At 42.6% G+C, this 17680-nt stretch overlaps 1 protein-coding gene across 5 annotated transcripts in view; it reads left to right on the top strand.

Moving 5' to 3' along the window:
- GRAMD4 (GRAM domain containing 4) overlaps window positions 1-17680 on the top strand; it is a 95225-nt gene that overhangs the window by 12371 nt on the left and 65174 nt on the right. For all 5 annotated transcript variants that reach the window (XR_006414026.1, XM_044423511.1, XM_044423513.1 and 2 more), the window contains one exon: window positions 17217-17427. Coding sequence is in view for 4 of the 5 variants with exons in the window: in XM_044423511.1 (XP_044279446.1) it covers window positions 17217-17427 (211 nt within the window). In the remaining variant the exon portion in view is untranslated. The remainder of the gene's footprint in view (window positions 1-17216; window positions 17428-17680) is intronic.

Here is a 17680-nt window from a genome sequence, read left to right as displayed (position 1 = left end):
GCGTCTTCTACTAGAGCTAGAATATAGACATCTGAGCTATTATGATGATTATGATTATTTCATTTATCTCCTGCTTTCCTTCCTTTTGTGAGGAACCACAATTAATTTATATGGTTAATTTATATTATTCTATTTTGAAGTTTATTTATGGTTGTGAGCCGCCCTGAGGCTTCGGCGAATGGGGCGGCATAGAAGTCTCCTAAATAAATAAAAATAAATAAATCAAAGACAGCTTACATAGTCCTCGTCTGCTCCATTTATCTTCACAACAGCAACCCTGTGAGGTAGCTTAGGTTGAGAGCAAGTGACTGGCCCAGAGTCACCTGGTTGGCTCCATGGCTGAGTGAGGGATACAACTCAGATCTTCCAGGTTCCCAGTCCACGCAGACCACCACACCTCACTGGCTCTCCCAGTAGTACGCATTCACAGCTGCATCCTCCCTGAATTGATTTAATGCCTGCAGTGATGACCACAACTTCATCTTGTGGCAGTGAATTCCATAGTCCCACAGTGAGCTGTATAAGGAAGTCTGTCCTTTTATCTTTTCTGAATTTCCCAGCCAGTCAGCTTCATAGGATAACCCCAGGTTCTAACATACAGAGATGGAGAAGAAAAGTCTTTCTGCCCTCTTTCTTCACACCATGTGTTTTGAATCCTCCTATTGAACTGTTAGACTGAGCGCCAAAGAATTGAGGCCTGTGAATTGTGGTGCTGGAGGAGACTCCTGCGAGTCCCTTGGACTGCAAGGAGATCAAACCAGTCAGTCCTAGGGGAGATCAACCCTGACTGCTCTTTAGAAGGCCAGATACTGAAGATGAAACTCAAATACTTTGGCCACCTAATGAGACGGAAGGACTCCCTGAAGAAGAGCCTAATGTTGGGAACAATTGATGGCAAAAGAAGAAGGGGACGGCAGAGGATCAGGTGGCTAGATGGAGTCACTGAAACAGTTGGTGTGAGCTTGGGTGGACTCCGGGAGATGGTGGAGGACAGGAAGGCCTGGAGGAATGTTGTCCATGGGGTTGCGATGGGTCAGATGTGACTCTGCAACTAGCAACAATTGAACTGTTGGCCTGACACACTGTCACACCTTTCCCCAAGGTGGTGCCCTCCAAATGTGTTGGAAAACCCCTCCCAGCATCCTCCAGTCAGCATAGGGAGTTGTAGTATAACACATGTGGAAAGCACCTGGTTGGGAAAGCTGCTGTACAGAATATGTTCCCTAGTTCATTTATGCTCTTTTGCCTCCTCACCGAAGTTGAATATCCTGCTTTATTCCTTCATATTCCTTGGTCACCTGTTTTGCAACTGCTACTAAATCCCAAAGGTTCACACACGACTCTTTATATTTGCTTGTGCATCACTAGATATTTTCTTTTCTTTTTATACATTTTATTAACATTTTAAACACTAGAAAACATCAAACATGACAAACATTGGATTCACTGGGTCAACCTCCTGCTACATATTTTTTAACATTCTAAAGTCAAATTTCAAATCAATTTATAATAGTTTGAAAAACATCTCTAAGTTTACGCCAGGTCCCGTTTCTCCAGCCAATTATAGAAAGAGTCCCAAGTTCGACAGAAATCAGTATCCTTTTTCTCCTTCAACGATAAAGTCAATCTATCCATTTCTGTGCAGTCCAAGATCTTTCTTACAATCAATCCATCGGTGGGCAGCTCCTCACTTTTCCGATATTGAGCAAATGCAATCCTCGCCGCTGTGATCACTAGATATTTTCATTACTCAGTGCTGACTGGAGCTGAGAGTGTCCTGAGTGGTATAAAAGTGAAGGAAGAGACAGACAGACAGACAGAGACAATGAACTCCACAGAAAAGTCTTGTGTTCAAGGTGAAACCGGATGAAGCAATTGCGCCATCTGTGCTGTTGGAAGCACATGACGTGTCACCTGAAGTTGCAGTGATGAGCGTGCACTCAATGTACAAAGTGAATCACTGCTAAGTAGTGCCACTGTCTGAGGATTCTTAAGAATCAGATTGCTCTTGGTTCAGCCCACTGATTTTCTGTCAGGCTCGATTACGAGGAGTTTGCAAAAGCAGAAGAGAAAATAGTGCCACTCCTTTGTGCTGGGAATGTTCTGGTGATGAATAAAGCCAGGGAGCACCTTAAATGACTCTAAGAGCAGGGGTGCGCAGTGTGTGGGCTTCAAGGAGCCGGGAGAGGAGAGGAAAGTTCTAGGAATCTGTGAATGAATGCTCAGGGAAAAGTGTAAAAACTCTGAAAGGTTGAACTGGGCATAAGTGAGGTGTGGTAGCTAGTGTTGGACTGGGGACCTTGGAGATCTGGGTTCTATTCCTTCCTTTACTGTGAAGCTCACAGAGTTACTTGGAGCCAGGCATTCACTCTTATCCTCACCTACCTCGCAAGGTTATTGTTGTGAGGATAAAATGGACCTATGTAAGTGACCTCGGGTTCCTTGCAAGAGGGGAAAAGGCAGGATATAAATGCACTCTGCTGAGTTACAGTAGCAGGGATGGCTTAAGATGCAGCAATACCTCTTCTTGTCTGATATCCATTACAGTTTCATTCTTTTTCGCAGTGCCAGTTGAAAATGCTGATTTCTTTAGAGACACAGCACAGTAGAGTAGACAGTGTTGGTCTTGCCTTGGAAATAGCCATGTTCATATCCCAGCCATGACTCTTAACAGGTGATATTAGCGATGCAATCTTATGCATGTTTAGGTAGAAATGCTTCTATAGCTCTCACATTCCCCAGCCAGCATGGCTAGCTGGGGAATATGGAAGGTGTAGGACTTTTTTCTCCTGCGTAACATGCATAGGATTATACCCAGATTCAGTCTAAGAGAGATTGACTGATGCACCTTGCAGGATTTTGGTGAGGGTAAAATAAAGCTGGTAAGAAGGGGTATTTTTGTAATTATTACATTTTTATTGTGTTTTAATGTATTTTTACTGTTTTTATCAATAATCATCGTACTTGTAAGCCACCTTGAGTGCCAATTTTTGGTAGGAAGGCAGAGTAAAAATCAAATAATTACATTTTTTGAGCTTCTGGAGATGAAATTCAGTCTAGAAATGAGAGTATTGCTATGTTTGGTATGGTGTTTGTTTTTAAAGCCCAGTGATCCAAAGTTGTCATGGGTGTGTGTGTGTGTGTGTGTGTGTAGGACTGTTGGTTTTGCTTGTTGCATCTGCTCACATGTGACATTTTCCCTTTCCAAATGATATAGATTGTAACACCCAGTAATTGGTTGTAGTTTCTAGTTACATTTCTCTTCTCTTGACCTGCAGGGGCAAGGAACCAAGAGTAATGGAACCTCCCCAAAGGAGTGGGTTAAGCACTGCCAGTTTGCTTTCGCATGCAACAAGAGCATATTATTCTTAAGAGGGTGGGGTGTGGGGGAGGCTTCTGCACCAAAGGAACAGATCAAAAGGGAATGGCATCGTTTTAAGTTTTCTTTTAGTGCCACCACTGTCTCCTTCCTGGGTAAACTCATCAATTGCTCACTTCTTTCTTGCAGCCACAAGGTCTGCAGGTATTGCGACATGTAGAAGAAAGAACCAAGCAGCTTGCAGAATTGATCTCCAAATTCTATACAGCACAATTGCCCCTCTCATTTCTTTTGTTAGGCTGCATGTTGCATTGGCTAAGGATGGAAAAAGTCCAGCAGTTCAGAAGTTTGCTCTCGTGCAATTAAAGGCTGCAAATGAATGCTGCTAAATAAATGCCTCTGGAAATGCTTCTGACTGGCGTCAATGAATAAAGCCTTTTTCATTACACTACTGTATGTTAGTGTTGTAAGTGTGGGAAAGGGAGCCACTGGCAGATTTTGGCACGCAGAATCTATTTTGTTTTTCTGTAACACCCTGAGATGCACCATCCTGGTGAACAAGGGGTTCAGTTAGGGTACAGTCCTACAAAAGTTTAAATAGAAAAATCTCCCATCATGCAGAGTCAGCATAACTGAGAGTTGTATGCCTTTTTTCTGTCTAAACTTCTGTAGGACCTTTAGTTAGAATCAAAGAGTTCATAGCCCAGGAATTTGTTCTGAGTTCCAACATTTAATAGAGCTCATAATCCCACACATAAACTGACTTCCTATTACTCCAAGCTTTATTCATTTCAGAAGTGCCATTTAGGGCAGGAGCAGAGTCATGTTGTTGCTGTTGTTGTTAAAACAATTGAGAGATGGGCTTCCTTGGTGATCTATTGCAAACAACTTCAATTTCTGCCAAAAGATCCAGATACATTTTCCATGACCCCTACTGAGAAAGCACTTTCTGGATGTATATGCAGGCAATTCAGGGGCAGAACAATGCTTAGAACACGTATTACTGAATAATGTCCTAAACACTCCAGGAATAGGATACCTAAGAGAGGGCCTTTTCCCTTACCAGTCTGCCCAGTCACTAAGGTTGTTGGATGGCATGTCCCTGAGGGTTCCATGTGGACCTGTCTGTCTGTGGACTGCTTGTAGTCCTGGAGAAAAGCTGTCCATGTCATGGAGCTCAAGTGGGCAGCTGAATGGTATGTGTGTATGTTTTCTTTCCTAGCACTGCTGATGATACTAAAGTATCCTGGAATCTGTCAGGGCTTGTCTTCTGTTTTCTCTGACCTTTCCCTGTGCCAAATTGCTTTTGTGCAACTGGCCTAGGCAGATGCAGTTTAGAATGCTGGTGGCACAGTGCAAAGATGTCCGAGGATGTGATGGTGGAGGTACGGCCGGGAGAATGGCCCCTTTGCTTCCTTTCATGTGATTGCAATGAATTGTAGTCAGGATGCTGGTTGGAGCTCAAAGTGGAAAAAGCATGCCTTAAAGCTCTTCATTTGGAGGTGTTATCAAGGACTGCAGGATGACCTAATAGGATTGGCTTGGTAAACATCCCCCTCCCTGCTTGCCTTATCAATCCCTACAAGAAGGTTAAAGTCTGTGTGTCCATTTTAGGTTGTTGAAAGCCGAAAGGCAGAGACTGAGGGACTCTATGGCATCCACTGGTACCTGAAGCTGCAAAGTGACCACCTGCTTGAAAACTTTCTCTGCATAGGACTGGAAGCTGGCTGGGGAGTGGGGCAAATTTTGAGCAGCTTCCAGAATGATGGCACATTAATATCCATCCATCCTGCTCTCCCTGAGGGGATGCATTGATTACCCCAGCTGGCAAAGGGCCAGATCATCTGAGCTGGCTCTGACCAGGCAGGATGGGCAGGGGATGCTGTTTGGTTCAAACTCCCCTTCTGCATTAGTAGGATGCTTTACATATCCAATGGGGGTGGAAACTAGTCTTCTTCTGCACCCTGACCCTGTCTTCAGGCTCTCCAGTATGGCTGGAGATGGCAGACTCATTACAGGGGCCAGTAGACATCAGCCTGGGTTAAGCAGGCCTTTTGCTGTCTCTTCTCTGGCTCATAGCACTTTGCAGATTTTTTTCCTGGTGTACTTTCTTTTCCAAAGACAAATTTCTTTTGCATGAGCTGGGTGCCATTTGCATTCTAGTGACTTTCTTTTTTGCTTCCTCAGTTTTTGCATTCTCCATAAAACCCATTTATTTGAGGCTTTGGTTGAGAAAATAGGTGCCTTGTTTTATAAAGTTGGCTTTTGGATTCCAGAAAGATCTGAAAAGGTACATCACATGTAGGTGTTTCTATCCTAATGTTAGAAATATCTTTAGCAAGATGAGGAGAGCTGGGGAACTTAGATACCGTGGGCATAGTAGAAACTGGGTGGAATAGAGAGAACCAGCAGGAGAAGGGAAGCTGAGTTTTGGACCCTCAGTGCTGAGTGAATAAGGCAATCAGCATGGAGTAAACTAAGTAAATACTTCTAGCTTTTCAGTAACAGCATTTGCCAAGCAGACATAACAATGTGAACCAAATACAAATAACGCAAATCCTAAACCACAGTTTATTGCAAAACACAATGTTACTTTTGTTGAAGCAGTAACAGCAGCTGCTTCCACAGTTCCTCAGTCTGTTTTTTCTGGCTTCTGTCATGAAGTTGCATTTTCCCTCGCTCTCTTAAAAGGCCTCTTTTTCTCCCTCTCCACGCTGGGCTTCTCCAGTCTGATGCTTTCTCTTTCCTTTCTCCTCAGCCGTTCTTTTTTGTTCCTCCTCCTCATCCCACTGCTGTTTCTTGCACTGTTTCAGCTGTTCAAACACATATCTCCTCTTTTGCTCTCCACTTTTCATCCCCTTTCCTTCACCAATCCTACTATGCAATTGCCAGAGCAGGCATGGCATCTTCTCACACTTCAGGAAAAGGCCACTGCCTTCTTTTTTTCATCTTCTTCTTCCCCATTCTTGGTGCCTTGACTATAACCCAAAGCCAGACTCCTGCAGATAATTTTTCTAGCTCATGTGTGAAGTGATAGCAGGGAAACAGAGAGGGCTTTTGCTAATCCTTCTGTCCCTGCCTGCAAGGACATGCACATCTCATTTATTAACTGGTCTTTGTGCTGTGACTTTGGTCTCCTACTGATGTTTGTATGTCTAGCCTTCAGGGAGTGTGCGAGAGAAGATAAAGGATGGTTCTCAAACATCTCCTAAAAGTGTGCATTTCAAAAAGGAAGAGGCCATCTACAATCTCTCTCTTGGGGTTAGGGCCGTAGATCAGATATTATCTGTGAGTAAGAGACTGAGAAGTTGTGGTTATGAAGACTTCTGGCATGATAGGCAAGTAGAATGTGGGGTAGGCAGATTACCTAGGAGTTCATAGACAAAGGAAACCCCTGTTTCTAAAGCTCAGATAAAATCTTCACATCAAAATACTGCCAGTTGAGTGCATGCATGCAAGCAGGACAAAGCATAAAATAATCCAACCCTAATTTCGTTAGAAAGATCAAAACTGGGAACTCAAGCAAATCTTCTGTGTACAAATGGAAACAAATTGCACTTACTAACTAGTAATTCTTTGTTAACATGACTTTTAGATTGAGTGAGTGTCTGTTACTATATTCCACATAATCATACAAAAATGCATGCCATGTTCTAAAGCTATTACTTTTTCCAGATGCAATCAGACCACAGTTAATGTCAGTAACTGACTTTATGTCAATATATATAATGTCAGTTATATTTCAATTAAAGGAAAAAAGTCTTTTTGTGGAAACCTGGTTGCAACAGTTTAAGTTTAGTTAAGAGCTATCTAACTCCATTCTCATGATTGCCTAGGTGGAAAACTTGATATGGTAGATCTTTGATCCGCTATCTTTACCTTTGCCTAATAGCAGCAACCAGAGCAAAAGGTGATGAAGATGGTTCTTTAAAAAATAAGAAGTCCCCCTGCCAACTCTGCACATTTTCTCAATTTTAAATTGCTTGTTCCCCCTGAAGCTGCTATTAGCCTTGGAAGGAAAAAAAAAATGACAGATAATCATATTATTCCTGCTCTCCTTGCAGCACAAGGCTGATAGCAGCTGTAGGGCTGACGTGATTTAAATCAGGAGAAAGATACTCAAAATCACCTAAGCATTGCAGCCCCAGGCTATTTGTAGGGAAGGACAAAATTTTAGGATAGGTCATAACTGAGCCTTCCATATCGGCTTGAACGGAAAAGGAGCAAATTCTCTCAATGTTATGTACATTTATCTGGGAGAAACCCTGTGGAATTCCCTACATTTGGATAGGATTGTGTTAAATGATCAGGACATCTAACTGGAAGAAACATTAGTGGGGTGTGGTTGTTTGCTTTAAACAAAAAGAAAAAAAAATCTGAGGTTATTCCTAGAGTTCACTGCCTGCCTTGTAAGATGGTTTCTGCTAGGCATTAATAAAAGGGGTGTTTTGTAGGGTAGTTGTGGCAATATGAGTACCTGCCTGTAAGGAAATCAAGTTCCATGTTTCTGGTTGGAGTAATAAAATTCAGAGGGGCTGGTTCAAACACACCACCAAGGTCTCCGGAAATAAAGTCTGCATTTTTGGGTTTCCATGTGCCTGGGCAGGTTAAGCTTGGATATCCCGTGATCTTGTTGACTCATGTGGGAAATATATTCAGATGTCACTTCAGTCCTCTAGTCTATGGAAGGAGTCCAGAGTGGGTTCACTGCTCCATTGACAATGGAGTCACCTGCCTCCACTGGGGTTTTTGGCAGCAGCAGTACCACTGAAGTGTTATGATGATTTAACTTATTTGTTGTAAGCCGCCCCAAGGCTTTGGCGAATGGGGTGGCATAAAAATGTTTTAATAAATGAGTAAGTAAGTAAGTAAGTAACACTCTTACTGGATTTCTTGCTCAAAGAGTAGCATCTGCGTTACATGAAGCGTCGAAAGGATTGTGCTATGTGTTGGCTCCCAGATTTTTATATTTCTCTGCCTGCCTCATATGTTCTCTGTTACTTAATGTGCGTGCACAGAAACTTGATCAGACACATGCCTACAGGAATGCTAGCAAATCTAATGTGGCATAAAAATGGGATCTGTGCAATGTCATATACACCTACACACACCCAATGGTTTTTGCATGGAAGAAGGCCATTTATTAAGAAGATATAATTCTCATTTCCCACCAAATGGAGCGTGAAGTGAATCTTTGTACAGCCACTTGTGCAAGAAGGTAGTTAGAAGCGAGCACATTGATTGCAGTAGGATTTACTCAGAAGTAAAGATTATATCCACAGTCTGGGAAAGGTAGATCGGCTGTCCTGTTTTCAAATGGTTCACTTTCTGAAAAACAGCAGCCGTGCTTTATTAATATAGTTGCTTTATAGCTGTGCTTTATTAATATAGTTATGTTGGTATTGTTTACCACAAGGTGTTGTTCTCAATCATTTCAAGTATGTCTTTCTCTGTCTTGCTATCTTTGAAATAGCTGCTCATCTCAGAGAGTTGTGGCAGTTTCCTGTGATCCAGGCAACTAGAGAAATCTTTAGGAGTGGGCAGCTGTGAGACCTACAGCTTGTCAGCTGTGTGTGGGGGGGGCAGGCAGGAAAGGAGAATTGGCTAGCCAATTCTCTGTGGTTCAAGAGATTCAAGAAGCAAGAGCAATCAAATGTGATTGGCTAGCTGTAGTAATGCACTGCAAGTGCCCCCAAATGGCCTTGGCAAGGGCCCTGGCACTAAAGTGGTTTCAACTGAAAAAACAGTGAAGCTTGGTGACTTATGTCTTGGCTATCTATTGGTCTATGTGCAATAGAAATTTCATAATAATTTATGGAATTGCTGTGTTTACCATGAATTTGAGGTCCGGGCCTGTAGTATTTCAACGTTCTTGTATATTAAATCCCCCCTCCATGTTTGATTGAAGTGAAGCCTCTACACTTTGACTCATAAGAAGCATTGTCTAGCCACCATGTGTGCAAAAACATCTCGGTGCATTTCTTGGTAGACTCAGCTCAGCACTGACATTCCTCAGGGCTGGCCAGCAGAGGCAAAGTAGGGCCCAGGCGTGTGATTCAGTGACTCCGTTGCACATCTGAGCTTCCCGCTGTTAACATAGGAGAAGTGTGAGCTGCCTGTAAAAGTGCATGGGATTTGCCTTGGCATGACTCAGCCTGCTGAATAGTTTTGGCAGCAGCTGCTGAAATCCAAGAGCTGACTAGCACCAGTGCCCTTCTCATTATGCAGTGTCAGCCAAGCATAGACTTCTACAGACTGTCAGCTTAGGACCTTAACTGGGGGATGGGACAATCACAAATGGAGTTCCTTTTGTCTTCAGCATTCATCCATAATTAAGTAAATCAGAAGCTCTTAAGAGATGAGCATTTGTACTGGGGCTCAAAGCATCCGTGTTTCATATTTTATTTTGGTGTCGGTGGAAGTCTCTGGCAGCCAAGTGTTGGGTTTTAGATTGTGCAACATTGCTGTGTATGTTAGGAATTTGTGCTGTATTTTGGAGGCTACCTTGAGTCCTGTTTTAGGATAAGAATAGTAAGACCCATCCACAAACCTGCATCCATAACCAGTTTCTGATCCGTTGTCAGTAGCATGGATGAAGAACTTGCAGACCAAAACCACTGGAGTACCACAACTCCCATAGTCCCTACCTAGGCAAGATAGGGTTGATGGGAGTTGTAGGCCCAAACATCTGGAGGACTACAGGTGGCTTACTTTCAATAGGTAGGATATGTCTTTCTAAAGTAGGAAGTTTGTACAATCAGACCTTTTATATTGTCCCATTCTGAGGCCAAGAGTAGCTGAGTCACCAGGTTGCCACTTGGTTGATTTCTTGATTTAAAAAAAAGCCTTGGAAAAACGTTTTAATACTTAGAGGTCCATACCATAAATTCTTTCTAGCTGCTTCAGGAGGCCCAAAGAGGGAGGGAAAAAGCAAATTAAGGCACAAATATCCAATACTATGTGTGTAGTGAAAATAAAGGGATATATTGTCTTAAGGAATAAAAATATAATTAGATTACTCTTGTCCATGTAGACAGTGAATCAGTTGCATGGTCAATTTTACATTATAGACTGTATGAATCCAGCTGAGCCCAAATACTTGGCTGGGTTCATGTTAATCAATTATATAAGCTAGAAGGACTGCTAATCATCTATGTATGAAAAAAAGTCTGGATTTTAAACTCTAAAATAGACTCTGTGTAGGAAGTTGGTGGGAAGAGACTAGAGCATTTTTCAAAGCAGTGAAACGCCACAGCTTCTGTCGCTTTCCTGCTGTCGCTGAGCTGAGTCACACCCTCCTACAGCTTCCCTAAAGGGCTTTCTCTTAATTATTGGAATCCCTTTGCATTCTAAAAATAGAGCAGGGAACATGGCCATCAAGGAACAAAGATGCCCTTTCACAGCCAGAATAGGATAGCACTACTAACCTTAACCCTGCTGCTTGTATAAGCCTGCTTGTATAAGGCCTATTGGAAAAAAAGATAGCTTTCAATAGGAGTGGAAGAAACATACTCTGATTTTATTAATTCATTTTTATATATGCACATTTCATGCCTGGTCTTTCTTCCTAGATTGGGGTAGGTGACTTAAAGCCCCTCAGATGTTTTGGCCCACAACTCCCATAATCCCAAAAGCTTCTACATAGCTTGAAGTGCCTGATCCTGCCTAATCTTGGAAGCTAAGCAGGGTCAGGCCTGGTTGAAATCTGGATGGGTGACATAAATGTGAACTTCCCAGAGAGCTTGAGCTATGGGCGCTATAGAAATATAATGCAATAATAATAATCCCTCACCATTGGCTATACTGGCTAGCACTGGTAGGAGTTATAGGCCAAAACATCTGGAGGGTCACAGGTGGCTTGCTGCAGGCTTGGATGGTTCATAAAGGCAGCTTATAAAATAAATAAAATTGTGTAATGTAACTGGCAATTACAATAATTTGATGATATATGGGAAAAATATGGGGCTTGTTTCCATCCCTGCAAACACATACCATTGCTATGGGGCAGCCTGCCTTCCCTCTTTCCCCCGATATTCCTGAAAGTGCCATTTCCGTTTCCATCCCAACAAGCTGCTCAGAGAGTTGCTGTTGTAAAGTCCATTGGGCTGGCTGCTTTATATGGTTCCCACACCCCTTCCCACCCCTCCCTGCAAGCTTTGCCAGTCACAAAGGGATGAACCTTGGCAAAAGCTGAGAGGCTGTGAGAGCAAGTGGATGGTTAGTTGCCTTCCTGCCTGCCTCCACAGAACTCCATGTCTGTCATCACCATCCTAGCAGCAGCAGGAACAGGGGAGTTGTAGAGTTTCAGAACTTGCTCACATGGTGGAAACTGCTGCCAGGACAGGTTCCCCAAACATGCTCACTGCAAGATGTCCATGTGGTGCTTAAGGGGTCTCCTGCCCCACAGGAATGACTACAGAGCCTTGTGTAAAGCAGTCCTTCATCCCCATTCCTGCACTGATTTTCACCAGTGATGTTCTGCGGCCTGCTCTGTTTGTGCCCTACTGTGAGGAGCACTTAGGCAGGCCCACAAAGGTAGGTAGATTGCTCCTTTTGTGGGTGTACTCATTTCGGAGTGAGATAAATCCTCCAGTCTTATTTTGGCACCTGCGTACATAAATGCCGCCAAACTGGTTGATGCAATAATAGGGCATGGGTGGGGCTTTTAGGTTCCCCAAATTGAGAGCAGAAAGCAAACATACAGGCACTTCCCTTCATTCTTCTTTATGCTAGGGTTGGTGTAGTGCTTAAAGACTGGGCCATGGAACTCACTGATTGAATTTGGGCAGTCACAGACTCTCAGCCTAAGCTACTTCACAGGGCTGTTTTTGTGAGGATGAAATGGAGAGGAGGAGGAGGAGACTGTGTGCCACCTTGGGTTCCTTGCAAGAAGAAGAAAGGTGGGGTATAAATGTAATGTAAGAATAATAAAAATGCATATCTCCAGATGTTTTGGACTTCACCCCCCAGCATTCCTGTTTCCCATGCTGTTAGTGCTTTCTGGGAGTTGACATTCCAGACATCTGGAGAAGTCTGGCTTATCCTGGTTTGTTTGCACTCATGTTAGATTACCTTAGTGCCAAAATCCTTACCTGTAAGAATACAGAGAGCTCCACCTTGTTTTGCTTTCTTCAGGACTGATTCAGATTGATATTTATTTATTTATATGATGTCTATCTCACCATTGCCATCTCTGGCTTCTCACTACGTGTTGCCACATCGGTTGACGATTCCTAGCTTAGTGCATTTGAAAAGTGAAGTCTGAATTGATATGAGATATGGAAGGCCACTCACTCTCTGCTTATGATCTACATTACCTGTGATGGCTCCTGTTCTGCTGTTTGAGGTTAGTCATCAGGTGGTGTGAGTTTATCTGAAGCTCAAAGTCCAGGTGATGAGAGTGGGTGCAGGCCTGTTGTAAACCCAGATCTGCCTCATCTGTGAATGAAGCAGTGGATGGTGTGGGGAATCTTTCTTTTTTCTTAAGGCAAAAGTGGGATGTTGGGGCAAGGAATGTGCTTGTCTCTCCATGGTTGTTTTCCTCTGGTGCATCTTGTCTCAACTCTCCTTGGATAGCAAAAGTAAGCTCAGCTGGGAGAAAAGTGCTGGGGTGGGGGGGGTAAAGCTATGAGTAAGTAGTTGATACAGGAAGAGTTCAGTACTTCTTACTCAAAATTCTCATGTGAACCCCACCACTTTTTATAGTTGATTAGGGCAGATCTGGGTCTAAACAGATACATCTATCACCATTAATCCTGATTAATGATATTAGTTGGAACTGTTCTGTTTCTTGTGGGTGACAGTTTTATCTTCCTTTAGTTCTCATGCTGTGCTCTGCTTATAAGCAGGTTTGTGACCTTCAGACCTTTTGTTTAACTAATTGGAATGTGCAGGTGCAGCCCAGAGTTCCTTTGCAGTAGGAGTGTTATACTCCTGGTGAGGCTTCCAACTGCAGAAAGGGAAATTTAAAACTTGACCTAATAAACTCTTCTTGAAAATTAGCAAGCTGTGCCATGATCAGGTAGGATGGACTTTTCCATCTGTTGATTCATTTCCCATATGATATGTTCACTTCTGGCTTTTGTGTAATCCTTAAAATAACCCTTCAAGAATGGATGAATACAACTGGAAAGCAGAATTAGGTCACAGTTAGGTAGTGCCGTTTCTTTAGCATTTATCACTGTATGTTTTATCTCGACTCTGTATGATACATGCCTGTTGCATTAGTTAACCCAGGAAAATATTTTATTGAACTATGCTTACATTGGGGGTGGAAAACCTTTTAGGGCCGTGGGCCCATTGAGCAATTTGAAAAACTGTCTTGGGCATCATCGCAAAATGGCTCCTGCTGGACAAAGTAAGAAAAGCAGATTTGGGGGTCTGAGCATCAACAACTCATTTGAACCCACCATTTTTAGCATGAACAGAAGCCCACTGCACAACTGTCCCAGGTGCCAGTAAAGTAAGTGTCTTTGTGTGTTTAAGTGGGAGGGGTATTGCACTTGGACAGACACCCAGTAGATTGTGCAGAGGTGTGCTGTCAAGATAGCCATATGTTACCTAACCCTGACTTGCAGCCTTTCATAATCAGGTGCCCTCCAAGTGCTTTGGCCATCAGCCCCAATCCACATAGTCAATTGTCAGGAGTAGTCCAAATATCAGGATGGTGTCAGTTTGGGGAAACTGGCTTAGTATAAAGAACTATTGATGGATTCCCCCCCCCCCCCCCGCAAGCCCTTGATCTCCCTCTGACAGAGCTGTGATCCTGGAGAGACAAAGATCTAGGTGCCCAGAAAACTGTGGGCCTAGTATCTGGCACCTGGACTGCTAAAGTGGGTAAAAATCCGGTTTCTTTTCCCTTCCTGGGTATTGCTGTCTTGTAGGACTTGCAGTTTTCCTCACCTTATTCCCTGCTTCATTCTTTTCTCAGCCTTGTAACCTTTTCTAAGCATTCTGGTGCTTTTTGAGCTTCCAGTACTGTCAGCCTGATTTGAGATGAGGGGCTTCCCTCCAAATTGGTACCAAGTGGGGCTTGTCCACCAATTTCTCCTTTGGGCTACTGGATTCCCTGTGTTTATTCAGAGGTAGGGGGAATGCTTTCCCCCAATTGTCAAGCAGTTACTCACCGAAAGAAGGATACTCAAGTCAAATACAATGATTTTCAGTTTGGCTTAATTCCTGGCATCTCTCCAAAAGTGCCCAAATTCAGTATTAGCCACAGCCATTTTTTGTTTGCGTGTGTCTCAGAACACACACATATCTCTGTCTGCAATATTGTGCAGCTCCTGTTGATACTGATACACAGAAAAAAGTCCATCAACAAAAGAATTCCAACTTCCCCCCTCCCCTGCTGTCATGCATCTGTGCTGTATCATTTTCTTTGAGTTAGGGAATAATTTAGGGATTTGCCATTAAATATCACCCCCCCCCCCCGCTTTCATACAGCTTTTTAGATAGATCAAAATGGACACAGTAAATAAGTGTTTTCATTTCAGCAGTTATTTAGCTTGACATGTGCAGCTTACCATTATTTTTTTAATTTCTACACTGTATCTGACCATTTATATATTGCATTTGAAATTTAAAAACAATACAACTCAAATCTGTTGAAGGAACCAACCTTTTAAAGATATAGATACCTTGTCAGATCTTTACAAGCTTGCTCAGACAGTGATCCTACACACTCTTACCTGGGTGTAAGACATGAGTGGGGCTTACTTCTGGGTAGATATGTATACAATAGCATTGATAGGCTTCAGTTCTAAGCCCAGTTAGTAGGGAGTGAATTGCATTGCATTAAGTTAACTTCTGAATATATTTGCCCTTGGATCTCTCTCTAAACACTTCTTAAGGTATAATCTGGTGCTTATTTTGATAGGGAAAAAGTCTGTAGTTCCCAGGTTAACCCTTTATTCTGTTTGAATAGAGTTGAGCCCTTAGAACTTCATTGCTTAGAATTGAAATGAAAAGTGGTTGGTTGTTTTGTTTAGCTTGGAAGAAGTTAGGATCTGATGATGGTGGTGGTGGTGGTGGTGGTTGTTATTTAAGTATTGCAGAAGAGAATCCACAAGTTACTTCAGCTTTCCTTTAAACTCTTAAATCAAGTAGATCTAATCCTTGTTTCCCAAACATAGGTTTTGTTTAGAGAGTCATGCAATTAGTCCAGAGGCATAGACATGTTAGTTTGTTTTAGTAAAACCAGCAAAGAGGCTTGCAGATTTTTTATTTTGCTTTTTTAGTTTTTAGATGTACAGGTTTATTTTGGCACATGTTTCTGTGAACAAGAGTTGCTCGGTAAAAAGCATGGATTTGTTGTGTATACCCACAGCAAGACTAAGAGCAAGACATTAGGAAGAGTAGCCAGAACTTTTTTCCTGTATTTGGTCTCTTTGTCATGTACAGCTCCTCCCAAGAAACAGAATCAGGTTTTGGAGCTATAGTGAGAGGGCTTGCTTTGTTTCTCTATAGGACCAGTTAAGTTGGGAAGGTTAAATCAGCACTGTGCTTCAGACAGTATGTTTAGTTCCTGTGTTAATGGTGTCCCTGTGTTCCCTAGATTACAGTGTCATAGGTAAGGGAATGGCTGCCATTTTACTTATTTATGAAAAAAATAGATTATTTGAGAAAACCTACTGGGGCAATATCAGACCTTCATGTTAGCTGAAGTGTGTAAGAAGGTGCAAAATCTCCCTTTGCACAGAGTTTGGAAAAATGCGCATCCTGCCCCTCCAAGGCACAGCTTCCCTTATACAGGCCTTTCCTTCACCTGCTGAAGTGTTATGGAATACTAAAGAGCATTCCAACTGCTCAGAAGTTGAAATATCTTTCAGTATATGGGACCACAGTCATATATTGAATGAGGTTCTATAGGGGAGTGTATATGTGAATGTGGGAATATGAAAAGGAAAGGAAAATACATACAGCAAGTATTAGCCTTAAGAACAGAGAGCTGTAAATGTACAATTATCCCTTTTGGTTTGCTTGACCTGTCTGAAGAATTTTGAACGAGGCAGTTGGAATAGCTACTAGCTAGAAAAACCTTTTTCTGCCTCTCCCCCCCCCCCCCCGCTGCTAGCTAATGTCATTGAATCTAATCGGCCCAGCATATTCTTAATTTGAACCCTGGATCTCATGGCTCATATACTTAGTCACAGTCACTCTGCATAACACCATGTTTGATATTCTGTGGTTCCCCCCACCCTGGCATTTTGTATAGGTGAGAATATACATCTCAATGGGCAAAAAAATACAAACATTGTAGCATTCATTCAGCTATCATTTTATTAGTTATGAGCAACTTGTTGCATTGATTTTGATGGGTGCACACCCTTAATCCCATATCTTTCCTTTCAGAAGTACCAATCCATCTTTCTAGCAGTTCTTCAGAAGATCTTGCACCTTTCCCTGGCTCCTCCCCCTTTTCCCAACTACTAGTTCTCTGATCTTCTGGCTTTTATGCGGTTTCTCCCTATTTAAGAGGGCCTCTGTTACTGGCAGCAAAAGCTTTAAGGTGAAGTTTGCTTGTAACTTCAGTTTTTTAATCCTGTCCTTTGGCCCCACCCACCTCCAGAAAGGGGCCCCAAAGAGCTTGTGTAAAAAAGAAATTTGGCCTTTAGGCTGAAAAAGGTTCTGTACTCCTGGTCTACACTGACTAAGGCTGGATCCAACCTGCTGTTTCCATGGTCAACAAATTCCTGTCCTCTATGGTTAGGTACTTTGCAAAATAAAAGGATTTTAACGTTAAAGCTTTGGTATTTTTTTCTTTCTGAAACAGGATTACTCTTTTTGCAGTAAGTGATTATGACAGCACTTTGTATAATTAGAATGTTTGCTGCACCATGTAAGTCCTGAAAATGACGTTCCTGTTGTTTTTTCTGCTCCTATTTGTGTTTTTCAGGGACTTCAACCGTCATGTTAAGATAAAGCAGAAAAGCGCAGTGCTGAACATGCTAAAGAGGTTAGACAAAATAAGGTTCAGAGGTCACAAGAGAGATGAGTTCCTTGATTTAGCGGAGTCTCCCAATGCTTCAGACACCGAATGTGGAGATGAAATCCCTATGAAAATACCTCGTACGTCAGGCAAAGACAATGAGGAACTGAGAGATCCTGTAAGTATATCAGTGGATGAGATGTAAAGTTGTTGTTTTTGCCTTCCAAAAGTGTCGGGCAGAGCAAGCCAGCTGTGGTGGAGGTAGAGGAACTGTGACAGAAAAGGTGCCAATTCTGGCTCATGCCAGACAGTTTCTTTCCTCAGATAGTTCTGGCTTATTTTGTCTGTTGTTTTGTTTGCCTCCTGGTGTGAGGGAAGTAAGTACACCTGGGCCATTCTCTAGGTAGCAGCACTAATGGCCATTATTTGGA

This window comes from Varanus komodoensis, unplaced genomic scaffold (assembly GCF_004798865.1).
Source record: "Varanus komodoensis strain SLA01 unplaced genomic scaffold, ASM479886v1 scaffold13_3, whole genome shotgun sequence".
Lineage (NCBI taxonomy): Eukaryota > Metazoa > Chordata > Lepidosauria > Squamata > Varanidae > Varanus > Varanus komodoensis.
Note: the sequence above shows the minus strand (reverse complement) of the source record. Positions and strands in the feature narration are given on the sequence as shown.